The sequence below is a fragment of the Tamandua tetradactyla genome, chromosome 5, assembly GCF_023851605.1.
Source record: "Tamandua tetradactyla isolate mTamTet1 chromosome 5, mTamTet1.pri, whole genome shotgun sequence".
Classification (NCBI taxonomy): Eukaryota; Metazoa; Chordata; class Mammalia; order Pilosa; family Myrmecophagidae; genus Tamandua; species Tamandua tetradactyla.
The window spans coordinates 102,058,226-102,085,248 of NC_135331.1; the positions used below are offsets into that span (position 1 = coordinate 102,058,226).

The following is a 27,023-nucleotide window of genomic DNA, read 5'->3' on the forward strand; positions in this document are numbered from 1 at the left end:
AGTTATAAAATGTAACATGTATATATATGCACACACACACACAAACATATATACACACACGCACAAAGAAAAGAAAGAAAAAAGCAATAATTTTTGAAGCACACTTAACAAGCAGCTACAGAACAGTTCCCAAAGTTTGTATGGGCTACTATGCCCTTAACTCAAGATTTTTCCTTCTAACTGCTCCAGAACACAGGCAGCTTTATCAGTCATAATAATGGAATCATACAGTATCTTGTCCTTTTGTGTCTGATTTATTTCACTCAGCATTATGTTCTCAGTGTTCATCCACAGTGTCATGTGCTGTGGGACATCATTTTGTCTAAATGCTGCTTAGTATTCCATTATATATACATATATATATATGTATATACACACACACACACACACACACACACACCACATTTTGTTTATCCACTAATCTGTTGATGGGCACCTGGATTGTTTCCATCTCTTGACAATTATGAATAGTGCCGCTATGAACATTGGTGTGCAAATGTCTGTTTGTGTAACTGCCCTCAGCTTTTCTTGATATATACCAAGTATTGGTATTACTGGGTCATAGGGCAACTGAGGAATCGCCAAACTGATTTCCACAGTGGCTGAACCATTTGACATTCCCATCAACAGTGAATAAGTGTTCCAGCTTCTCTGCATCCTCTCCAACATTTATAGTTTCCTGCTTGTTTAATAGCAAGCATTCTTATAGGGGTGAGGTGATATCTCATTGTCGTCTTAATTTGCATTTCTCTTATAGCCAGTGAAGATGAGCAGCTCTTCATATACTTTTAAGTCTAGCTCATTAATTGTAATATTTAAATTCTCTGTTTCTTTATTGATCCTCTGTCTAGATGTTCTGTCCATTGATGAAAGTGGGGAATTGAAGTCTCCAACTATTGTGGTAGATGTGTCTGTTTCTCTTTTCAGTGTTTGCCACATGTATTTTGGAGCATTCTGGTTTGGTGCATAAATATTTGTGATTGTTATGTCTTCATGCTGAATTGATCCTTTTATTAGTACATAGTATCCTTTGTCTCTTTTAACTGTTTTAAATTTGAAGTCTTATTTGTTGGATATTGGTATAGTTATTCCTGCTCTTTTCTGGTTGGTATTTGCATGAAAATCTTTTCCCAACCTTTCACTTTCAACCTATGTTTATCTTTGGGTGTAAAATGTGTTTCCTGCAGACAGCATATAGATGGGTCCTGTTTTTTAATTCATTCTGCCAGTCTATGTCTTTTGATTGGGGAGTTTAATCCATTAACATTTAATGTTATTACTGTACGGGTAGTACTTTCTTCTACCATTTTTCCTTTTGGATTTTATGTCATATCTAATTTTCCTTCTTTTTACCTTTACTCTCAGTCTTCCTTTCTACACTTTTCTCCACACCTCTCTCTTTCGTCTTTTCATATTTGTCTCTAGTGCTCCCTTTAGTATTTCTTGCAGAGCTGGCCTCTTGGTCACAAATTCTCTCAGTGATTTTTTTGTCTGAGAATGTTTTAATTTCTCCCTCATTTTTGAAGGACAGTTTTACTGGATATAGAATTCTTGGTTGGCAGTTTTTCTCTTTTAGTAATTTAAATATATCATCCCACTGTCTTCTTGCCTCCATGGTTTTTACTGAGAAATCTACACATATTCTTATTGGGCTTCCCTTGTATGTGATGGGTTGCTTTTCTCTTGCTGCTTTCAGGATCCTCTCTTTCTCTTTGACCTCTGACATTCTGATTAGTAAGTGTCTTGGAGTACGCCTATTTGGATCTATTCTCTTTGGGGTACACTGCACTTCTTGTATCTGTAATTTTAAGTCTTTCATAAGAGTTGGGAAATTTTCAGTGATAATTTCCTCCATTAATTTTTCTCCTTTTCCCTTCTCTTCTCCTTCTGGGATACCCACAACACATATATTCTTGAGCTTCATATTGTCGTTCAATTCCCTTAGTCCCTGCTCATATTTTTCATTTTTTTTCCTTATGGTTTCTGTTTCTTGTTGGATTTCAGATGTTCCATCCTCCAGTTTACTAATCCTATCCTCTGCCTCTCGAAATCTGCCATTGTAGGTTTCCGTTGTTTTTTTAATCTCTTCTACTGTGCCTTTCATTCCCATAAGTTCTGTGATTTGTTTTTTCAAACTTTCCATTTCTTCTTTTTGTTCATTCCTTGCCTTCTTCATATCCTCCCTCAATTCATTGATTTGGTTTTTGATGAGGTTTTCCATGTCTGTTTGTATATTCTGAATTAATTGTTTCAGCTCCTGTATCTCATTTGAATTGTTGGTTTGTTCCTTTGACTGGGCCATATCTTCAATTTTCCGGGTGTGATGTGTTATTTTTTGCTGGCGTCTAGACATTTAATTACCTTAATTAGTTTATTCTGGAGATTGCTTTCACTTCTTTTACGTAGGGTTTTCTTGCTGGATGAATTTGTTGTCTATCTGTTCTTTGACATTCAGTTCAGTTTTTCCTGGACCTCTAGCTTAGGTTTTGTTTAACAGAGGAGAATTTTTCAGTTCTTGTTTTCTTGTTTCTTGCCCTGCTTGTATGGTGCTTTTCTCCCCCCACCTTTAGGAGGGTCTCTGTAGGTATTACAGACCCCAGCCGGATTTTCCCAGACCAAACTGGCCTCCTATCAGGGGAAAGGAGTCATCTGCATAGGTTTTCCCTGAGGGTGAGACCCAGCAGGTTGAAAGACTTTCCTGTGAAGTCTCTGGGCTCTGTTTTTCTTATCCTGCCCTGTGTGTGGCGCTTGTTTGACTGCAGGTCCCACCAGTATAAGATGATACAGTACCTTTAACTTTGGCAGACTCTCCCTGCTTTGGGTGTGGTAGAGACAGAGGAGAGATTGTAGGCTGGTTTTAATGGCTTCAAATTACCAAGCTCTGGTGTCTGAATTCCTTGACTGAGGGATTCCACTTGAGTTGGGCTTCACCCCTCCCCTGGGGAAGGCACAGGCTCCAGACAAGCCCTGAAACGAGCTTGTTTCTATCTATGCCTGGGACAGTTGAAGCCTGAGAAGCCCTGCCGCTGAATCCAGAGGCAGTTAAGCCTTTGTAGAAACACAGTCACAGAAACCTCTCTTTTCTTTTTTTCTTTTTCCATTAGCCCAATGAGCAACCTCTGTTTTGACCAGGTTCACCTGAGGTGGGGGCCTATTTTTAATAGTCAGAATTTGTTAATTAATGCCACAATTGGTGTTTGGTTGGGCTCAGCCCCTGCTGCTGGTAAAGTCTCTTTCCTTTCTCCTCTGGGAAGCAGCCTGTGGGGGAGGAGCGCCGGCCACCAGGCCTAGGGGAACTCATAGTTCTGGGGGGCTCGCAGCTGGTCCAGCTGATCCAGACTGGGGTATGCTGTGTGTCTGGTCTCTGATGTGGCTCCAGGAGCTGTTCTGTACTGTTTCTGGTTATTTAGTGGTTGTTCTGGAGGACGAACTAAAACACGCACATTGCTAAGCCGCCATCTTGGCCCCTCCCGCTTCATATACTTTTTAGCCATCTATATTTGTTCTTCAGAAAAGTGCCTGTTCATTTCCTTTGCCCATTTTATAATTAGGTTGTTTGTTCTTTTGTTTGGTGAGCTGTGTAATTTCTTTGTGTGCATAGGATATCGAGCCTTTATCTGATATGTGGTTTTTCTCCCATTGAGTTGGCTGCCTTTTTAACAAAGTCCTTTGAGGCACAGAAGCTCTTCTTAAGGAGTTCCCATTTATCTATTTTTTCTTTCACAGCTTGTACTTTAGATGTGAAGTTTAAGAAGCTGCCTCCTATTACTAGGTCTTAAAGATGTTTCCCTACATTTTTTTCAAGAAGTTTTATAGTACTGGCTCTTGTATTTAGGCCTTTGATCCATTTTGAATTAATATTTGCATAGGGTGTAAGGTTAGGGGTCCTCTTTCATTCTTTTGGCTTTTGAAATCCAATTCTCTCATGCCCATTTGTTGAAAAGACTATTCTGTCCTGATTCAGTGGATTTGGTGGCCTTATCGAAGACCGAATGTCTATAAATTTGGTGGTTAATCTCTACATTCTTGATTCTATTCCACCGGTAAGTCCTTCTTTCTTTGCCCCAGTATCATGCTGTTTTCACCATTGTGGCTTTATAGTAAGCTTTAAAGTCAGGAAGTGATAGACCTCCCAGTTTGCTGTTTTTTGTTTTTTTTTAAGGATATCTTTAGCTATTTGAGGTCTCTTTCCCTTCCATATGAAGTTGACGACCAGTTTTTTCAGGTCTTCAAAGTAGGTTTTTGAAATTTTTATTGGTATTACATTAAATCTGTAGATCAGTTTGGGTAGAATTGACATTTTGACAATAGTCAACCTTCTTATCCATGAGCATGGAATATCTTTCCACCTATTTAGGTCAGTTTTTTATTTCTTTTAGCAATTTTTTGAAGTTTACTGTGTATAAGTCCTTGGCATCCCTGGTTAGGCTTATCCCTAGATACCTAATTCTTCTGGTTGCTATTCTGAATGGAATTTTTTCCTTAGTTATTACCTCAGATAAGTCATTGGTTGTGTATAGAAACATTACTGATTTTTGTACATTATTCTTGTGTCCTACAACTTTGCTGAATTTGTTTTTTAGCTCAAGTAGTTTTATGTAGATTTCTTAAGGTTTTCTGAATATAGGATCAAGTTATCTGCAAATAATGAAAGTTTTACTTCTTCCCTTGCTATTTGGATACCTTTTATTTCTTTCTCCTGTCTAATTGCTCCAGCTAGTACTTCTAATACAGTGTTGAATAATAGTAGTAACAGTGGGCATCCTTGTCTTGTCCCCAGTCTCAAGTGGGAATGCTATCAATTTCTCACCATTACGTATGATGCTGGCTATGGGTTTTTTCATATTTGCCTATTCTAGTTTGCTAGCTGCCAGAATGCAATATAGCAGAAACAGAATGGCTTTTAAAAAGGGAAATTTAACAAGTTGCAAGTTTACAGTTCTAAGACTGAGAAAAAATGTCCCAATTAAAACAAGTCTATAGAAATGTCCAATCTAAGGCACGCAGGGAAAGATACCTTGGTTCAAGAAGACTGATGGGGTTTCTCTCTCAAGTGAGACAGCACATGGCAAACAGGGAGTCTCACTCATCTTCAAAAAGCACACAGTGAACACGGCATTATCTGCTAGCTTTCTCTCCTGGCTTCCGGTTTCATGAAACTCCCTGTGAGTTGTTTTCCTTCATCTCCAAAGGTTGCTGTCTGGTGAACTCTCTGCTTCTCGTGGCTATGTCATTCTCTGCTCCTTGTGACTATGTCATTCTCTGCTCTCTCAGAATCTCTCACGTTCTCCAAAATGTTTCTTCTTTTATAGGATTCCAGTAAACTAATCAAGGCCCACCCAAATGGGTGGAGACACATCTCCACCTAGTGCAACTTAACAACCACTCTTGATTGAGTCACATCTCCAGGGAGATGATCTAATTACAGTTTCAAATATACAGTACTGAATACAGATTAGAAGAAACAGCTGCCTTTACAAAATGGGATTAGGATTAAAACATGGCTTTTCTGGGGTATATACATCCTTTCACACTGGCACAAAGCCCTTCTTGATATTGAGAAAGTTTCCTTTGATGCTTAACTTTTGAAGTGTATTTATCAGGAAAGGATGCTGGATTTTGTTGAATGTTTTTCAGCATCAGTTGATATGTTCATGTGATTTTTCCCTTTTGATTTGATAATGTGGGGTATTACGTTGATTGATTTTCTTATCAATCAACCACTCTTGCATTCCTGGTATGAATTCCACTTGATCATCATGTATAGTTCTTTTAACATGGCATTGGGTATGTTTTGCTACTATTTTGTTAAGAATTTTCACATCTATGTTCATTAGGGAGATTGGTTTGTAGTTTTGTTTTCTCGTATCATCTTTATCCCATTTTGGTATTAGAGTGATGGTAGCTTCATAAAATGGGTTAGGTAGTGTTCCTTTTTCTTCAGTATTTTGGAAGAGTTTGAGCAGGATTGGTGTCAATTCTTTTTGAAAAGTTTGATAAAATTCTCCTGTGAAGCCATCGGGTCCTGGGCTTTTTTTTTTTTTTTGTGGGAAGATTTTTGATGACTAGTTGGATTTCTTTACTTTTATTGGTTTGTTGAGATCTTCTATTTCTTCTTGAGTCAGTATAGGTAATTCTTGTGTTTCTAGAAATTTGTCCATTTCATCTGAGTTAGTTTGTTGGCATATAGTTCATAATATTCCCTTATGATTTTTAAAATTTCTTCATGATTTGTAGTAACAATCCCCCTCGCATTTCGGATTTTATTTATTTGTGTCCTCTTTCTTTTCTTCTTTATTAGTCTAGCTAGGGGATAATAGATTTTATTTTCTCAAAGAACCAACTTTTAGTTTTATTGATTGTTTCTGTTGCTATATTGTTCTTCAGTTTGTTTATTTCTGCTTTAGTTTTTATTATTTCTCTACTTTTATTTGCTTTGGGGTTTGCTGTTCTTTCTCTAAATTCTCCAGGTGAGCAGTTAAATCCTCAAGTTTTGCTCATTCTTGTTTTTTAATATAGGCATTTAGGGCCATAAATTTCCCTCTCAGCACTGCCTTTGCCACATCCCATAAGTTTTGATATGTTGTATTCTCATTATCACTCATCTCTACTCTAGCAATTTCTTCTTTGCCCACTGATTATTTAAGAGTGTGTTATTTAATCTCCATATGTTTGTAGAAACTCTCACTCTTTGATGATTTTTAATTTCCAGGATTATTCCGTTGTAATCAGAGAAAGTGCCTTGTATAATCTCAATCTTATTAAATTTGTAGAGACTCAGTTTATGTCCCAGTATATGATTTATCCTGGAGAATGTTCCATGAGCACTAGAGAAGAATGTGTATCCTGGTGTTTTGGGATGTAATGATCTATATATGTCTATTAGATATAATTCATTTATCTTATTGTTTAGGTTCTCTGTTTCCTTGTTGATCCTCTGTGTGATTGTTCTATCTGTGGTGGAGAGTGGTGTGTTGAAATCTTCCACTATTACTGTTGATATGTCTGTAGCTCCCTTCAGTTTTTCCAGTATGTGCCTCATGTACTTTGGAGCTCCTTGATTGGGAGCATACACATTTATGATTATTTCTCCCTGGTGAATTGTCCCTTTTATTAATATGTAATATCCTTGTCTCTTATGAAATGTAAATGATCTTTACATATTAAGTCTATTTTGTCTGATATTAGTATAACTACTCCTGCTTTCTTTTAGTTATAGCTTGCATAGAAGATCTTTTTCTGTCCTTTCACTTTCAATCTGTGTCCTTGAGTCTAAGATGTATCTCTTGTAAACAGCATATAGATGGATTATGTTTTTTTTTATCTATTCTGTCAGTATCTTTTCATTGGTGAATTTAATCCATTAACATTCAAAGTAATTACTATAAAAGCAGTTCTTGATTCTACCATCTTGTCCTTTAGTTTTTGTCAGATCTGTATATTATTTTCCTTCCCTCTCTTTCTTTAAATTACCTCTACTCATATTCTTCAGTTCTGTGTCCGTCTCCAAACCTTCCTCTCCTGTCTTTTTTTTATCAGCTGACAGGGCTCCCTTTAGTATTTATTATAGGGCTGGTCTCTTCTTGACTAGTTCTCTCAGGCTTTCTTTATCTTTGAAGATTTTAAACTCTCCCTCAATTTTGAAGGAGAACTTGGCTGGATAAAGAATTATTGGTGAAAGCCTTTCTCAGTCAGGATCTTAAAAATACCATACCACTGCCTTCTTGCTTCCATGGTACCTGTTGCGTAGTCTGAGATCAGTCTTATATTTTTTCTTGTATCTAGTAGGTTGCTTTTCTTGTGCTGCTTTCAGGACTTTCTGTTTCTCTTCAACACCTGACAGTCGGATTAGTATGTATCTTGGAGTGGACTTGTTTGGATTTATTCTATTTGGAGTTTGCAGGGCTTCTTTGATGAGTATATTCATGTCTTTTATAAGGGTCGGGAAGTTTTCTCCCATTATATCTTTAACTTTCCCAGCCCTTTGCTCTTCTCTTCTCCTTCTGAGACAATAATTCTTATATTTTGTGCCTCTCGTTGTCCGTCATTTTCTTAAGGTCCAGTTGCATTTTTTCTGTCTTTCTTGCCATTTGTTCTTTTGTGCGCTCTAGTTCTATTGTTCTATCTTCTGGCTCATTTATTCTTCCTTTTGCTTCTTCAAATCTGCTATTGTGTATCTCCAGTATGTATATATATATTTTAACTTTTTTTATTAATTAAAAAAATTAACAAACAAAACATTAAGATATCCTTCTATTCTACATATACAATCAGCAATTCTTAATATCATCACATAGTTGCATATTCATCATTTCTTAGAACATTTGCATCGATTTAGAAAAAGAAATAAAAAGACCACAGAAAAAGAAATAAAACGATAACAGAGAAAAAAAAAGATTATACATACCATACCCCTAACCCCTCGCTTTCATTTACCACTAGCATTTCAAACTAAATTTATTTTAACATTTGTTCCCCCTATTATTTATTTTTATTCCATATATTCTACTCTTCTGTTGGTGTAGTAGCTAAAAGGAGCATCAGACACAAGGTTTTCACATTCACAGAGTCTCATTGTGAAAGCTATATCTTTGTTCAGTCATCATCAAGAAACATGGCTACTGGAACACAGCTCTACATTTTCAGGCAGTTCCCTCCAGCCTCTCTGCTACATCTTGAACAACAAGGTGATATCTACTTAATGCATAAGAATAACCTCCAGGATAACCTCTCAACTCTGTTTGAAATCTCTCAGCCATTGACACTTAGTCTCATTTCACTCTTCCCCCTTTGGTCGAGAAGGTTCTCTCAATCCCTTGATGTTAATTCTCAGCTCATTCTAGGGTTTTTCTCAGTCCCTTGATGCTGAGTCTCAGCTCATTCCAGGATCTCTGTACGACGTTGCCAGGAAGGTCCACACCCCTGGGAGTCATGTCCCACGCAGAGAGGGGGAGGGTGGTGAGACTGCTCGTCATTTTGGCTGGAGAGAGAGGCCACATCTGAACAACAAAAGAGGCTCTCTTGGGGGTGACTCTTAGGCCCAAACCTGAAGTAGACTTGACCCATCCTTTGTGGGGTTAAGTTTCACATGAACAAACCCCAAGACTGGGGGCTCAGCTTACAGTTTTGGTTGTCCACACTGCTTGTGAGAATATCAAGAATTCAACTTGGGGAAGTTGAATTTCTCCCCACTCTCACCATTCCCTGAAGGGGGCTTGCAAATACTTTTCCAGTCACTGATCAAATCACTCTGGGATTCATCGGGGCATCACTCTGGACAAACCAACAAAATCTCATGTCCTACCTGAGATTCCAAGTACTTATGACATTCAATCAAACTATCTACATGAGTTTTATTAGGAAATGCTCTAGTCAAAATATAAATTTCGTAACAAATAAACATTTTTTGCTTTAGTCTCACACAGAAGGTGACATTTTAAAGTATTAATTATCATCTATTTTAAGCACCCTGCAATAATGACATTCCTTTGCTCTTCCTCATGCAAAAACATTTTTAAAATTTGTACATTGTACATTTCACTATTATTATACACTCTAGGCATCCTCGATTATACCGTCTCGATCTTTACCATCTATCTTTCTTTCTGATTTCATTTATGCCCCCAGTCCTCCTCCTTCTATCATTCTCACATGCAGCTTCATTCAGTGTTTTAACATAATTGCATTACAGTTAGGTAGTATTGTGCTGTCCATTTCTGAGTTTTTACATTCAGTCCTGTTGCACAATCTGTATCCCTTCAGCTCCAATTACCGAGTATCTCACCCTATTTCTATCTCTTGATGGTCTCTGTTACCAAGGAAATATTCCAAGTTTATTCACTAATGTCAGTTCATATCAGTGAGACCATACAGTATTTGTCCTTTTGTTTCTGGCTAATCACACTCAGCATAATGTCCTTACGGTCCATTCATGTTGTTACATACTTCATAATTTTATTCTGTCTTACAGCTGCTTAATATTCCATCTTATATAAATGTCGCAGTTTGTTTAGTCAACTGTCTGTTGATGGACATTTTGGCTGTTTCCATCTCTTGGTAATTGTTAATAATGCTGCTGTAAACATTGGTGTGTAAATGTCCATTTGTGTCCTTGGCCTCGTGTCCTTTAAGTAGAGACAGCATATAGATGGGTCCTTTTTTTTAATCCATTCTGCCAGACTATGTCTTTTGATTGGAGAGTTTAATCCATTAACATTCAGTGTTATTACTGCATGGGTAGTACTTTCTTCTACTATTTTGCCTTCTGGATTTTATATGTCATATCTAATTTTCCTTCTTTTTACCTTTACTCATAGTCTTCCTTTCTACACTCTTCTCCACACCTCTCTCTTCTGTCTTCATATCTGTCTCTAGTGTTCCCTTTAGTATTTCTTGCAGAACTGGTCTCTTGGTCACAAATTCTCTCAGTGATTTTTTGTCTGAAAATGTTTTAATTTCTCCCTCATTTTTGAAGGACAATTTTGCTGGATATAGAATTCTTGGTTGGCAGTTTTTCTCTTTTAATAATTTAAATATATTATCCCACTGTCTTCTCGCCTCCATGGTTTCTTCTGAGAGATCTGTGCATATTCTTATTGGGCTTCCCTTGTATGTGATGGATTGCTTTTCTCTTGCTGCTTTCAGGATCCTCTCTTTCTCTTTGACCTCTGACATTCTGATTAGTAAATGTCTTGGAGTATGTCTATTTGGATCTATTCTCTTTGGGGTACGCTGCACTTCTTGTATCTGTAATTTTAAGTCTTTCATAAGAGTTGGGAAATTTTCAGTGATAATTTCCTCCATTAGTTTTTCTCCTCCTTTTCCCTTCTCTTCTTCTTCTGGAACACCGACAACATGTATATTCATGTGCTTCATATTATCTTTGAATTCCCTGAGTCCCTGCTCATATTTTCCATTTTTTTCCCTATAGTTTCTGTTTCTTGTTGGGTTTCAGTTGTTCTGTCCTCCAGTTTTGAAATCTTATGTTCTGTCTCTCGAAATCTACCATTGTAGGTTCCCATTGTTTTTTTCATCTCTTCTACTGTGTCTTTCATTCCCATAAGTTCTGTGATTTGTTTTTTCAGACTTTCAGTTTCTTCTTTTTGTTCTTTCCTTGCCTTCTTTATATCCTCCCTCAATTCATTGATTTGGTTTTTGATGAGGTTTCCATGTTTGTTCGTACATTCAGAATTAATTGTTTCAGCTCCTGTATCTCATTTGAATTGTTGGTTTGTTCCTTTGGCTGGGGCATATCTTCAGTTTTCCTAGTGTGATTTGTTATTTTTTGCTTGCGTCTAGGCATTTAATTACCTTAATTAGTTTATTCTGGAGATTGCTTTCACTTCTTTTATCTAAGGTTTTCTTGCTGGATGAATTTGTTGTCTATCTGTTCTTTGACATTCCGTTCAGCTTTATCTGGACCTTTAGCTTAAGTTTTGTTTAACAGAGGAGAATTTTTCAGTTCTTATTTTCTTGTTTCTTGCCCTGCTTGTGTGGTGCCTCCCCCCACCCCCGCACCCCCACTTAGGAGGGTCTACTTAGATATTATAGACCCCAGCCAGATTTTCCCAGACCAAACTGGCCTCCTATCAGGAGGAAAGAGTCACCTGTGTTGGTTTTCCCTGAGGGTGAGACCCAGCAGGTTGAAAGATTTTCCTGTGAAGTCTCTGGACTTTGTTTTTCTTATCCTGCCCAGTATGTGGCGCTTGTCTGCCTGCAGGTCCCGCCAGCATAAGATGATGTGGTACCTTTAACTTTGGCAGACTCTCCCTGCTGGAGGCGTGGTGGAGACGGAGGAGAGGTTGTAGGCTGGTTTTAATGGTTTCAAATTACCAAGCCCTGGTGTCTGAATTCCTTGATGGAGGGATTCTACCTAAGCTGGGCTTCACCCCTCCCCTGGGGAAGGCACAGGGTCCAGACAAGCCCCCAAAAGAGCTCACTTCTGCCTATGCCTGGGGCAGTTGCAGCCTGAAAAATCCTGCTGCTGTATCCAGAGGCATTCAAACCTTTGTAGATACACATCCACAAAAACCTCTGTTTCCTTCTCTTTTTTTCCCCTTTTTCTGTCAGTCCTGCTCCCTTGGCGCTGGAGCAAAAATGAGCAACCTCCGCTTTGATCATGTTCACCTAAGCTGGGGTCCTATTTTTAGTAGTCAGTATTTGTTAATTAGTTCCACAATTGGCGTTTGATTGTGCCCAGTCCCTTCTGCTGGTAAAGTCCTTTCCTTTCCCCTCTGGGAAGCGCCCTTTGGGGGAGGGGCATTGGCCGCCGCAGCTTTGGGAACTCATGATTCTGGAGGGTGCTCGCAGCCGGTCCAGCTGGTCCAGACTGGGGTACGCTGTGTGTCTGGTCACTGACGTGGCCCCAGGAACTGTTCTGTACTGTTTCTGGTTATTTAGTAGTTGTTCTGGAGGACGAACTAAAACGCACATGTTGTTAAGCTGCCGTCTTGACCCGTCTCCAGTATATATATATTTTTTTTATTAATTAAAAAAAGAATTAACAAAACAATTAGAAATCATTCCAATCTACATGTACAATCAGTAATTCTTAATAACATCACATAGTTGCGTATTCATCATTTCTTAGTACATTTGCATCGATTTAGAAAAAGAAATAAAAAGACAACAGAATAAGAATTAAAACAATAATAGAAAGAAAAAAAAAACAAAAACAAAAAACCTATACCTCACATGCAGCTTCATTCAGTGTTTTAACATAATTGCATTACAATTGGGTAGTATTGTGCTGTCCATTTCTGAGTTTTTATATCCAGTCCTGTTGTACAGTCTGTATCCCTTCATCTCCAATTATCCCTTCTCTTTTTTTTTTTTTTTTTAATTCACGGAAAAAAAGAAATTAACCCAACATTTAGAGATCATACCATTCTACACATGCAATCATTAATTCTTAACATCATCACATAGATGCATGATCATCATTTCTTAGTACATTTGCATTGGTTTAGAAGAACTAGCAACATAACCGAAAAAGATATAGAATGTTAATATAGAGAAAAAAATAAAAGTAATAATAGTAAAATCAAAACAAAACAAAACAAAACAAAACAAAAACCTTTAGCTCAGATGCAGCTTCATTCAGTGTTTTAACATGATTACTTTACAATTAGGTATTATTGTGCTGTCCATTTTTGAGTTTTTGTATCTAGTCCTGTTGCACAGTCTGTATCCCTTCAGCTTCAATTACCCATTGTCTTACCCTGTTTCTAACTCCTGCTGAACTCTGTTACCAATGACATATTTCAAGTTTATTCTCGAATGACCGTTCACATCAGTGGGACCATACAGTATTTGTCCTTTAGTTTTTGGCTGGATTCACTCAGCATAATATTCTCTAGGTCCATCCATGTTATTACATGGTTCATAAGTTTATCTTGTCTTAAAGCTGCATAATATTCCATCGTATGTATATACCACAGTTTGTTTAGCCACTCTTCTGTTGATGGAGATTTTGGCTGTTTCCATCTCTTTGCAATTGTAAATAATGCTGCTATAAACATTGGTGTGCAAATGTCCGTTTGTGTCTTTGCCCTTAAGTCCTTTGAGTAGATACCTAGCAATGGTATTGCTGGGTCGTATGGCAATTCTATATTCAGCTTTTTGAGGAACCGCCAAACTGCCTTCCACAGTGGTTGCACCCTTTGACATTCCCACCAACAGTGGATAAGTGTGCCTCTTTCTCCGCATCCTCTCCAGCACTTGTCATTTTCTGTTTTGTTGATAATGGCCATTCTGGTGGGTGTGAGATGATATCTCATTGTGGTTTTGATTTGCATTTCTCTAATGGCCAGGGACATTGAGCATCTCTTCATGTGCCTCTTGGCCATCCGTATTTCCTCTTCTGAGAGGTGTCTGTTCAAGTCTTTTTCCCATTTTGTAATTGGGTTGGCTGTCTTTTTGTTGTTGAGATGAACAATCTCTTTATAAATTCTGGATACTAGACCTTTATCTGATATATCATTTCCAAATATTGTCTCCCATTGTGAAGGCTGTCTTTCTACTTTCTTGGTGAAGTTCTTTGATGCACAAAAGTGTTTAATTTTGAGGAGTTCCCATTTATTTATTTCCTTCTTCAGTGCTCTTGCTTTAGGTTTAAGGTCCATAAAACCGCCTCCAGTTGTAAGATCCATAAGATATCTCCCAACATTTTCCTCTAACTGTTTTATGGTCTTAGACCTAATGTTTAGATCTTTGATCCATTTTGAGTTAACTTTTGTATAGGGTGTGAGAGATGGGTCTTCTTTCATTCTTTTGCATATGGATATCCAGTTCTCTAGGCACCATTTATTGAAGAGACTGCTCTGTCCCAGGTGAGTTGGCTTGACTGCCTTATCAAAGATCAAATGTCCATAGATGAGAGGGTCTATATCTGAGCACTCTATTCGATTCCATTGGTCGATATATCTGTCTTTATGCCAATACCATGCTGTTTTGACCACTGTGGCTTCATAATATGCCTTAAAGTCAGGCAGCGCGAGACCTCCAGCTTCGTTTTTTTTCCTCAAGATGTTTTTAGCAATTCGGGGCACCCTGCCCTTCCAGATAAATTTGCTTATTGGTTTTTCTATTTCTGAAAAATAAGTTGTTGGGATTTTGATTGGTATTGCATTGAATCTGTAAATCAATTTAGGTAGGATTGACATCTTAACTATATTTAGTCTTCCAATCCATGAACACGGTATGCCCTTCCATCTATTTAGGTCTTCTGTGATTTCTTTTAGCAGTTTTTTGTAGTTTTCTTTATATAGGTTTTTTGTCTCTTTAGTTAAATTTATTCCTAGGTATTTTATTCTTTTAGTTGCAATTGTAAATGGGATTCGTTTCTTGATTTCCCCCTCAGCTTGTTCATTACTAGTGTATAGAAATGCTACAGATTTTTGAATGTTGATCTTGTAACCTGCTACTTTGCTGTACTCATTTATTAGCTCTAGTAGTTTTGTTGTGGATTTTTCCGGGTTTTCGACGTATAGTATCATATCGTCTGCAAACAGTGATAGTTTTACTTCTTCCTTTCCAATTTTGATGCCTTGTATTTCTTTTTCTTGTCTAATTGCTCTGGCTAGAACCTCCAACACAATGTTGAATAATAGTGGTGATAGTGGACATCCTTGTCTTGTTCCTGATCTTAGGGGGAAAGTTTTCAATTTTTCCCCATTGAGGATGATATTAGCTGTGGGTTTTTCATATATTCCCTCTATCATTTTAAGGAAGTTCCCTTGTATTCCTATCTTTTGAAGTGTTTTCAACAGGAAAGGATGTTGAATCTTGTCGAATGCCTTCTCTGCATCAATTGAGATGATCATGTGATTTTTCTGCTTTGATTTGTTGATATGGTGTATTACATTAATTGATTTTCTTATGTTGAACCATCCTTGCATACCTGGGATGAATCCTACTTGGTCATGATGTATAATTCTTTTAATGTGTTGTTGGATACGATTTGCTAGAATTTTATTGAGGATTTTTGCATCTGTATTCATTAGAGAGATTGGTCTGTAGTTTTCTTTTTTTGTAATATCTTTGCCTGGTTTTGGTATGAGGGTGATGTTGGCTTCATAGAATGAATTAGGTAGTTTTCCCTCCACTTCGATTTTTTTGAAGAGTTTGAAGAGAATTGGTACTAATTCTTTCTGGAACGTTTGGTAGAATTCACATGTGAAGCCATCTGGTCCTGGACTTTTCTTTTTAGGAAGCTTTTGAATGACTAATTCAATTTCTTTACTTGTGATTGGTTTGTTGAGGTCATCTATGTCTTCTTGAGTCAAAGTTGGTTGTTCATGTCTTTCCAGGAACCCGTCCATTTCCTCTAAATTTTTGTATTTATTAGCGTAAAGTTGTTCATAGTATCCTGTTATTACCTCCTTTATTTCTGTGAGGTCAGTAGTTATGTCTCCTCTTCCATTTCTGATCTTATTTATTTGCATCCTCTCTCTTCTTCTTTTTGTCAATCTTGCTAAGGGCCCATCAATCTTATTGATTTTCTCATAGAACCAACTTCTGGCCTTATTGATTTTCTCTATTGTTTTCATGTTTTCAATTTCATTTATTTGTGCTCTAATCTTTGTTATTTCTTTCCTTTTGCTTGCTTTGGGGTTAGCTTGCTGTTCTTTCTCCAGTTCTTCCAAATGGATAGTTAATTCCTGAATTTTTGCCTTTTCTTCTTTTCTGATATAGGCATTTAGAGCAATAAATTTCCCTCTTAGCACTGCCTTTGCTGCGTCCCATAAGTTTTGATATGTTGTGTTTTCATTTTCATTCGCCTCGAGGTATTTGCTAATTTCTCTTGCAATTTCTTCTTTGACCCAGTCGTTGTTTAGGAGTGTGTTGTTGAGCCTCCACGTATTTGTGAGTTTTCTGGCACTCTGCCTATTATTGATTTCCAACATCATTCCTTTATGGTCCGAGAAAGTGTTGTGTAAGATTTCAATCTTTTTAAATTTGTTGAGACTTGCTTTGTGACCCAGCATATGGTCTATCTTTGAGAATGATCCATGAGCACTTGAGAAAAAGGTGTATCCTGCTGTTGTGGGATGTAATGTCCTATAAATGTCTATTAAGTCTAGTTCATTTATAGTAATATTCAGATTCTCTATTTCTTTGTTGATCCTCTGTCTAGATGTTCTGTCCCTTGATGAGAGTGGTGAGTTGAAGTCTCCAACTATTATGGTATATGAGTCTATTTCCCTTTTCAGTGTTTGCAGTATATTCCTCACGTATTTTGGGGCATTCTGATTCGGTGCGTAAATATTTATGATTGTTATGTCTTCTTGTTTAATTGTTCCTTTTATTAGTATATAGTGTCCTTCTTTGTCTCTTTTAACTGTTTTACATTTGAAGTCTAATTTGTTGGATATTAGTATAGCCACTCCTGCTCTTTTCTGGTTGTTATTTGCATGAAATATCTTTTCCCAACCTTTCGCTTTCAACCTATGTTTATCTTTGGGTCTAAGATGGGTTTCCTGTAGACAGCATGTAGAAGGATCCTGTTTTTTAATCCATTCTGCCATTCTATGTCTTTTGATTGGGGAATTCAGTCCATTGACATTTAGTGTTATTACTGTTTGGATAATATTTTCCTCTAACATTTTGCCTTTTGTATTATATATATCATATCTGATTTTCCTTCTTTCTACACTCTTTTCCATATCTCTCTCTTCTGTCTTTTTGTATCTGACTCTAGTGCTCCCTTTAGTATTTCTTGCAGAGCTGGTCTCTTGGTCACAAATTCTTTCAGTGACTTTTTGTCTGAGAATGTTTTAATTTCTCCCTCATTTTTGAAGGATAATTTTGCTGGATATAGGAGTCTTGGTTGGCAGTTTTTCTCTTTTAGTATTTTAAATACATCATCCCACTGTCTTCTAGCTTCCATGGTTTCTGCTGAGAAATCTACACAAAGTCTTATTGGGTTTCCCTTGTATGTAATGGGTTGTTTTTCTCTTGCTGCTTTCAAGATCTTCTCTTTCTCTTTGACCTCTGACATTCTAACTAGTAAGTGTCTTGGAGAACGCCTATTTGGGTCTAATCTCTTTGGGGTGCGCTGCACTTCTTGGATCTGTAATTTTAGGTCTTTAATAAGAGTTGGGAAATTTTCAGTGATAATTTCTTCCATTAGTTTTTCTCCTCCTTTTCCCTTCTCTTCTCCTTCTGGGACACCCACAACACGTATATTTGTGCGGTTCATATTGTCCTTGAGTTCCCTGATACCCTGTTCAAATTTTTCCATTCTTTTCCCTATAGTTTCTGTTTCTTTTTGGAATTCAGATGTTCCATCCTCCAAATCACTAATTCTATCTTCTGTCTCTTTAAATCTATCATTGTAGCTATCCATTATTTTTTCTATGTTTGCTACTTTATCCTTCACTTCCATTAGTTCTGCGATTTGTTTTTTCAGTGTTTCTATTTCTTCTTTATGTTCAGCCCATGTCCTCTTCATGTCCTCCCTCAATTTATCGATTTCATTTTTGAAGAGGGTTTCCATTTCTGTTCGTATATTCAGCATTAGTTGTCTCAGCTCTTGTGTCTCATTTGAGCTATTGGTTTGTTCCTTTGACTGAGCCATATTCTCAATCTTTTGAGCATGGACAGTTATCTTCTGCTGCTGGCGTCTGGGCATTTATTCAGATTTCTCTTGGTGTTGGACCCAGCAAGGTTGTAATATTTTTCTGTGAAATCTCTGGGTTCTGTTTTTCTTATCCTGCCCAGTAGGTGGCGCTCGTGGCACACGTTTGTCTGCAGGTCCCACCAGTAAAAGGTGCTGTGGGACCTTAAACTTTGGAAAACTCTCGCCGTCCTGGGGGTTCGCTAGCCGAAGCGGCTTGAGCCGGCCGGGGTCCGAACGCAGGGAGGGTTGCTGGTCGCCGCAGCCAGGGAAAGAGCCCGTCCGAATTTCCTAGTCGGCCCTGGGCAACAAGCGTGGCGGGAGGGCGCCAGCGGCAGCGGCCCGCCCGAGAGAGTGCACGTTCCCCGGGAGTCACGGGGTCACCGTTCTCCGCGGCCTGGGGGTTTCCGATCCAATTCTCTCAGTTGATCCGGGGGCTGCGCGTGGTGTGGGCGCCAGTCGCCTTGGTTTCAGGGGACCGCCTCTCCAATTCTCCCAGCCGGCCCGGGAAGGGGGAAGGAAGTAACTCCGGCCGCTTGCCACCCCGCCCGGTAAGGCCCGCGCGCCTCGGCGATCTCACCCGAGCTGCTTCTCTCAGCCAGCCAGCCGTTCCAGGATGGGGTACGCTGTCTTTTTTATCTCTGTTGTGGCTTTGGGCGCTTTTTGTATCGTTTCTACTCCCCTAGTAGGTGTCCTGGAGAAGAAACTAAGATCCGCGCGTCTTACTAAGCCGCCATCTTCCAGGAAGCTCCAGTATATTTTTTATTTGGTCTACTGTATCTTTCAGTTTCTGTGAGATCTGCTGTTTTTCTATTCAACCTCCCAGAATACTTCTTTTTGTTCTTCTGGTGTCTTCTTGATATCCTTTATTTCTTTATAAACATCTTTGGGTTGTTCCATATTCTGTGGCCCCTCTGGAATTTTGATTTGGTTGTTTTGGCTATTTCTCCTTGGGTCTTTGTGTGCTTTATGATTTTCTGTTGTGTTCTGAGCATTTGATTATCTTGATATGGTTATTATGCAAGTTGGTTTCCTTCACTCTTCTGAAGTTTTGTATTTATTTAATTTTTGCTGAATGTTTCCTTTTGCACTTTATCAGTTTTTCTCTGCCCAGTTGAGGTCCAGATCTCATGTAGGAGATGCAATTCATTTTAAGGTTATAAGGTAGGCCAGGTTGCACACGGACTCCAGTGCCAAAATGGCTGACTACCGTGAAGTAGACCCAAGCTGAACTCTTAGCCCCTTCTCCCAGGAGATGATGACCATGAGGCTCAAGCTCTCTCCTCCCTGTCTGGTGCAGCCGACCTGCACTAACCGCATCTGGCCAGTAGATGGAGCGTGTGAATCTCCTCCCTCAGCCCTGCCCCTCCTGGTTGGAGTGACTTGAGGTCTGTGTGCTCAGCAGGAGACTGCCCCACCAGGGACATCCAGCCGGTGGGTCTCTGCCAGGGCATCGGGGAGCCGACTAGCACATGGGGGATCAGCTGAGCAGGTGATCCACAGTATTGGTGGGCCTGCCAGACACCGTGAGTGTGGGCTGGCTTTTCCCACTCCCAAAGGGGTGATCACTCCCCCCACTCTGAGGCCTGTCCCATGGTGGACAATCTCTGGCCTGTCATTGTTTCTTCAGTTGCTCTTTTTTCTTTTTTGGTGGAAATACACGTAATGGTAAACTTACCCATCTCAGCCACTCCCAATACTCATACTACCATCCATTACCAGAACTTTTCCATCATCTCAAATAGAAACCCAGTGTAACCATTATGCATTAATGCATTTTCTTTCCCTGACATGCCCTTGGTAACCTGTATTCTGCTTTTTGTCTGTGTGCATTTGCGTATTCTAGCCTTTTCATATAAGTAGAATCATACAACACCTGTCCCTTTGTGTCTGACTTACTTCACTGAACATGGTATCTTCATGGTTCATCAGTGTAGTGGTATGTTTCAGAATTTCATTCATTTTTAAGGTTGAGTTATATTCCATTGTGTGTGTGTGTCTGTGTGTGTGTGTGTGTGTGTGTGTGTGTATACACACACCTCATGTTGTTTATTCATCTACCAATAGACGTTTAGATTGCTTTCACCTTTTGGCTATTGTGAATAATACTGCTATGAACATTGGTGTAGAGATATCTGTCCAGGTCCCTGCATTTAATTTTTTTGGTTACATACCTATAAATGAGATTGCTGGATCTTATCAATAGTTCTGTGTTTAACGTTTTGAGGAACTGCCAAACTGTGTTTTCATAGTACCTGTGTACCATTTTACATTCTCACCAACAATGGAAGAGGGTTCCTCTGTTTCTCTGTATCCTTGCCAGCACTTTTTTTTATTTGTTTGTTTGTTTTAAATAATAGCCAGGGTATCTCATTGTGATTTTGATTGGCATTTCCCTAATGGCTAGTGATGTTGAGCATCTTTCATGGGCTTATTGGCGATTTGTAGATCTTCGGAGAAATGTCTTTTCAAGTCTTTTGCCTTTTAATTGGTTTGTCTGTCTTTTTGTTGTTGAGTATTACATATATTTAATAATGAAACCTCACTATTTAGACTAATGTGAAAAGGCAGGAATATATTAAAAACATTTATAGATTAAAGCTTTCACCTATTCAAAGAGAGGAAATATATATATATATGTTTACTCTATTCCTCTCAGGCAGTTTCCCTCCATGTTGGTTTTCTAGTTGGAAGCAGGGCAGTCATTAGCTTAAAAGTGTTTTTTCTTCAGCTGCCATTCTGTTCATCTCTTTGGGAAGCCTTCATACAGGGAGGGTGTGCTAGGTCTATCACAGCAGTATAGTTAGTTTAAAGGCATAATGTCTGCTGGAATGGGAAAAGGGCACTGAGCAAGGACATATTCTTTCATCTCTTGTACTCTTACTCATTTTCCACCATTCTTCTCTTTTCTTTTTTCCTTTTTGTCCTCGTAGTCATCAGAGATTTGTCATATCTGGGTATATATTTTAGCTTAGTTTGAATCTTTTAGCTCTGAGGGGCAGTGATAGACCCATAGACTTGGAATGGGTTGCTGCATACTTGGGAGAAAACAAACAAGATTCTCTCTCCTCTCCTGTGTCTCCCTCTTTCTCTTTTTCTTACTTTCTGTCTTCTTTCTTGCCTGAGTAATACATGTTTATTACATTGTTTTTAGAAAACAGAGATTGGAAGGAGGGTTTAGATTTTTCTTTCAACATCTTATCCCTGATTTCTGTGTAACTTCCTTAGTAAATGGGATATGAAAACTGATACTTGTTGAGTGGCTTCTCTGTGGCAAAGCACAATTCTGAATTGGGATTAAGAATTAGTCTACAAACTTGATACTTGCACAGTTTTCTCTTTTAAAGTGAAAATATGACAGAAAACTAATTTTGGTAACAAGGTATACACGGTATCCTGAAATATGGATAACATTGCTTATAGAGGTCTATAAAGGGTAAATTCTATGCAAATTTTGGAAAATAATTATAGGTGGTGTGTTGGAATTCTTTGACCCATTGCAAACTAGTTTAAATATTGCATTTATCTGCTTATATTCCTCTTTCTTGCAAAAAGAAGCTGGATCACATTTTTTATGGACAGATTAAAGGTAACAGCTTGTTTACACTTTTAATGATTATAAAATCTGAACTTGTAAATTTGTACGTAGTACAGCTTCAGAATGAAATAGCCATTTTAATAACAAAATGGCAGACTTTCAGTAAGTATGCTAAAATTGCTGTTTCCATTATTTTGTTTTAAATTTTTTATTAATTAAAAAAAATTACAAGAAACACAAACATTCCCAACACATACACTCAGCAATTCACAATATCATCACATAGTTGCATATTCATCATCATCATGATCATTTCCCTTTCGTTGATCACTACTAGCATTTCAAACTAAATCTATTTTAACATTTGTTCCTCCTATTATTTATTTTTATTCCGTGTGCTCCTCTCTTCTGTTGACAAGGTAGATAAAAGGAGCATCAGACACAAGGTTTTCACAATCACACAGTCACACTGTGAAAGCTATATCATTATACAATCATCATCAAGAAACATGGCTACTGGAACACAGCTCTACATTTTCAGGCAGTTCCCTCCACCCTCTCCATTACATCTTGTTTAAAAGTATTCATTTTCTTTCTGTGACTTCTGTGGATATGCTTTTCCATTATTTTGTTCAGATTTTTTTTGTATTGGTCATTTCTCTTGATATTTATGTCTGTGTTTATTTTCCAACATTATTAGAAAGATTGGAAGCCTTCTATAGGGTGCAAGAGATTTGTTCATGAGCCATGAAGCAAAGGGCTGGAAAAGATTCTGTGGTGTGCTCATGAAGTTCTGTGTGTCTGGTGTTGGACTAGGCTCTCCACATACGTGTCACTTAATTCTAATAACAAACATGTCAAATAGGTATCATTCCATTTTAGAGATGAGAAATGGGCCCAGAGAAATTAGGCAGATTCAGAGAGCTACTTAAATAGAGAAGCTGTTGTTTGAACCCAGGCTTGTACTACTCCATCCTCCTTATTCTGTCATCTTAAACTGTTTCTTTAGTGAATAAAAACTAACATATTGAACTATGGCCCATCATTATTTGACTTGTGCCCTCAGTCTTATTCTCTGGTGGTGTCAGAGACATTCTTTGGAATGAGAAAAAAGGTACAAGTATAAAAAAAAAATGCTAAGTTACACATCATGGAATCCTATGAGGTCCTGAATGTAAAGTGGAATGGTAGAGTGGAAGGAGCACACGCAAGCACTTTAAACCTAGTTTCTGGAACATAGTAGATACCTGACAAGTGGTAGCTGCTATTATAGTGAGTGAAGGCAAAGGATGTTGATTTTATTGGGAAGGCGTGAATTGTTGACTTTATTTATTTACTTAAAAAATTTTTTTATTTTTAAATTTTTTAAAAGTATGACAAGAAACACAAACATTCTTAACATATCATTCTGTTCTACATATATAATCAGTAATTCACAATATCATCACATAGTTGCATATTCATCATCATTATCAGTTCTTAGAACATTTGCATCAATTCAGAAAAAGACAACAGAAAAAAATTCATACATACCATACCCCGTACCCCTCCCTTTCATTGATCACTAGCATTTCAGTCTAAGTTTATTTTAACATTTGTTCCCCCTGTTAGTTATTTTTATTCCATATGTTTTACTCATCTATTAATAAAGTAGATAAAAGGAGCATCAGACACAAGGTTTTCACAATCACACAGTCACATTGTGAAAGCTATATCATTATACAGTCATCTTCAAGAAACATGGCTACTGGAATGCAGCTCTACATTTTCAGGCAGTTCCCTCCAGTCTCTCCATTACATCTTTTTTTTTTTTTTAATTTTTATTAATTAAAAAAATTACAAGAAAGAAACATTCCCAACACATACACTCAGCAATTCACAATATCATCACATAGTTGCATATTCATCATCATGATCATTTCCCAGAACATTAGCATCAATTCAGAAAAAAAAATAAAAAGACAACAGAAAAATATAACAAAGAAAAAAAGAAAAATTTTACAGGCCATACCCCTTACTGATCCCTTTCATTGATCACTAGCATTTCAAACTAAATCTATTTTAACATTTGTTCCTCCTATTATTTATTTTTATTCCATATGTTCCTCTCATCTGTTGACAAGGTAGATAAAAGGAGCATTAGACACAAGGTTTTCACAATCACACAGTCACATTATGAAAGCTATATCATTATACAATCATCATCAAGAAACATGGCTACTGGAACGCAGCTGTACATTTTCAGGCAGTTCCCTCCAGCCTCTCCATTACATCTTGGATAACAAGGTGATATCTACTTAATGCATAGGAATAACCTCCAGGATAACCTCTCGACTCTGTTTGGAATCTCTCAGCCATTGACACTTTGTCTCATTTCACTCTTCCCCCTTTTGGTCGAGAAGGTTTTCTCAATCCCTTGATACTGGGTCTCAGCTCATTCTGGAGTTTTTCTCAATCCCTTGATGCTGAATCTCAGCTCATTCTGGGATTTCTGTCCCACGCTGCCAGGAAGATCCACACCCCTGGTAGTCTTGTCCCTCGTAGACAGGGGGAGGGTGGTGAGTCTGCTTGCTGTGTTGGCTGGAGAGAGAGGCCACATCTGAGCAACAAAAGAGGTTCTCTTGGGGGTGACTCTTAGGCTTAATTTTAAGTAGGCTTGACCTATTCCCTGTGGGGTTTAGTTTCATATGAACAAACCCCAAGACTGGGGGCTCAGCCTATAGCTTTGGTTGTCCACACTGCTTGTGAGAATATCAAGAATTCAACTTGGGGAAGTTGAGGTTTCCCCGTTCTCACCATTCCCCGAAGGGGACTTTGCAAATACTTTTCCACTCACTGATCAAATCACTCGGGGATTCATCAGGGCATCACCTGGATCTCCATTACATCTTGACTAACAAGGTGATATCTGTTTAATGCCTAAGAATAACCTCTAGGATAACCTCTCGACTCTGTTTGGAATCTCTCAGCCATTGACACTTTATTTTGTCTCATTTCGTTCTTCCCCCTTTTGGTTGAGAAGGTTTTCTCATTTTGACTTTATTTTAATCAGTCTGCATTGACTTACAGTCTTCTTAATTCATTTTGCTTCGTTTGTGACTGCCCCCTCATCCAAAAAACAACCAACCAAAACCCCTTGCCTTTGCCCAAGAACGGAGGAAAAACTACTGTTTTAAGTTCTCTGGTGATGGCAAGTCTTTTGTAGTACTCAAACTTACAGAAAATATTATTTAAACAGGCCCAGGATGTTCTGGTTCAGGAGATGGAAGTGGTAAAACAAGGAATGAGCCACGGAGAACTCTCAAGTGAAGCTTATAACCAGGTGTGGGAAGAATGCTACAGTCAAGTTTTATACCTTCCTGGGCAGAGCCGCTACACACGGGCCAACCTAGCTAGCAAAAAGGACAGAATTGAATCACTTGAAAAGAGGCTTGAGGTTGGTATCCTTTAAAATTCTTATTTAAATGTACCTTGATTGAAATAATGAACCACATAACATACTAAACCAAATAATTCCACTGTAGACAATTTTGGAAAAGGTGATTACTGCCTTTGCCATTTTTGAGGAAAACTAACTGATGTATTTGGCCTACCTTGGCCTTGTATATTGGTTTTTTAGAATTTGTTGGCTATCATGACTGAAGGGTGCCCTCCAAATTGGCCATAGGTCAATCAGAACCTTTTAGGTGTAGGAGTAAGGAGCTGAAAAGTTAACAGTAGTTACTCAGAACTATGTAGTCCAGTACTAGGATAGCCTTATTTCTCAAAGGAGAGACCTGTTATCTCTTTTCCCTCTATAGGGTATCAAAGAATTTTCCCTCTATAGCCAAGAAAGCAAATTTATAAAACCATGATGCATTTCTGCCCATTTTCTGATTCCTGTAATTTTAAGTTACAGAAAGAAGTTTTCATTGCATTACCCATACTATGGCTTCCGTGATTTTTCATGCTTGTCTCTGAAAACATTGGAATGTACTAGTTGCAGTTTCATGGCATGCGGTTTCTTAATATCTAAATGTTTTGAATTCTAGAATCTGTGTGGCATTTTGCCATTTGCGTGTAAATTGTGGTTCACAGACCAACAGAATACTTTGTGGATTTTTAGTGGTGGTCTTCAGGGATATTTCTGAGGCCAAAATGGGACGGGAAGGAGAAAGGGTGCTTCAGGTAGGCACATGCAGAAAATGGCCCCAATTTCACCTTTCATGTGATTTCTAGTTTCCCTTTTAGAGAAAGCAGATTTGAAAATATTTTTCTTTAGGTTAAAATTAAAAATAGTAAAATCATATGTGTGGGGAGTTTGGGGCCATGTGGGACTGGGGAAATGGTCAGGAAAAAACAGTGTCTTCTAATTTAAAAATTATCATATGTCTTAGCTGTGCCTTTAAGAACATAAGTGTTGGCACCTGATAGTTAATACCAGCGAGCCTCTTTTATCAATTAGTGAGAATTTGATTTCCTTCTGAAGTAATTCTCATCTTGGGTGAAATCTTGGTGATCCAGTGCTACAGGTTATGCTAGTTGTACTTATTAGCTCCCAGCAGGGTGTGCTGTTGCTCTGTGTTTTAATTCAGAGTTCAAGTGGGAAAAGTAGAACATCAGTGGTTAAATTGTAAGCTATATTTTGTATTGTGTAGGCTTCATTTCTTATAAATGGTGTTTAGCATTGTAATTCTGATCTAAGGTCAACATCACACTTGATTGGAAAGCTATTTGGAAAGTTTCCTAGTAACATTTATATATAAATATATTTCTTACTTAGTTTGAAAAGTTTCTTGTTTGAGTTGAGGAAACTCTTTCTGCCTCAGATGGCAAGAATATTTTGTGCTGTGTAAAATATAAAAGTTTTCCCTAAATCTCATTTATTTTGTTGAGGCAGTAACTTTCAATGGCAGCAAATAAATGTGTCACAAAGTGAGTAGTGCCATAAAATACAGTAATTTTTAGTTCTGTGTTGAATTGGTCTTGTGAGCTTTGAAGGAAAAAATACAGAAAGAACCACCACTGTTCTTTTGGAGATTTATTTGGGTCGTTTATGAGCAACCATTAAAAACATGTGGTTCTCTTTGTTCAGTTCAATACCAGGAACTGAAATCTTCCGTTGAACTATTTATGTGAGGGATTGGTGATTTGGGAAGAATATTCACAAAACAGTCTGAAGTAATTTTTCTTTTCTTGATTCTTGAATAACTTACTTTATTGTTTACTTTTACCAGTTACTAGTAACTTTTAAAGAATACTTGATCAAATCTTTTAATTTAATAAGCTACACTTGTTTAAAATGAGAATTCATTAAATCTTTCAAAAGAAGAAAAGAAACGCAGAAGACTCAAACAAATCCTCTATTTTCTTTGTATCCATTCCTAA

At 37.9% G+C, this 27,023-nt stretch overlaps 1 protein-coding gene across 1 annotated transcript in view; it reads left to right on the forward strand.

Moving 5' to 3' along the window:
• Nucleotides 1-27,023, forward strand: part of CDC5L (cell division cycle 5 like) — an 84,536-nt gene that overhangs the window by 38,423 nt on the left and 19,090 nt on the right. The window contains exon 14 of the mRNA XM_077161954.1: nucleotides 24,895-25,092. Coding sequence (XP_077018069.1) covers nucleotides 24,895-25,092 — 198 coding nt within the window. The remainder of the gene's footprint in view (nucleotides 1-24,894; nucleotides 25,093-27,023) is intronic.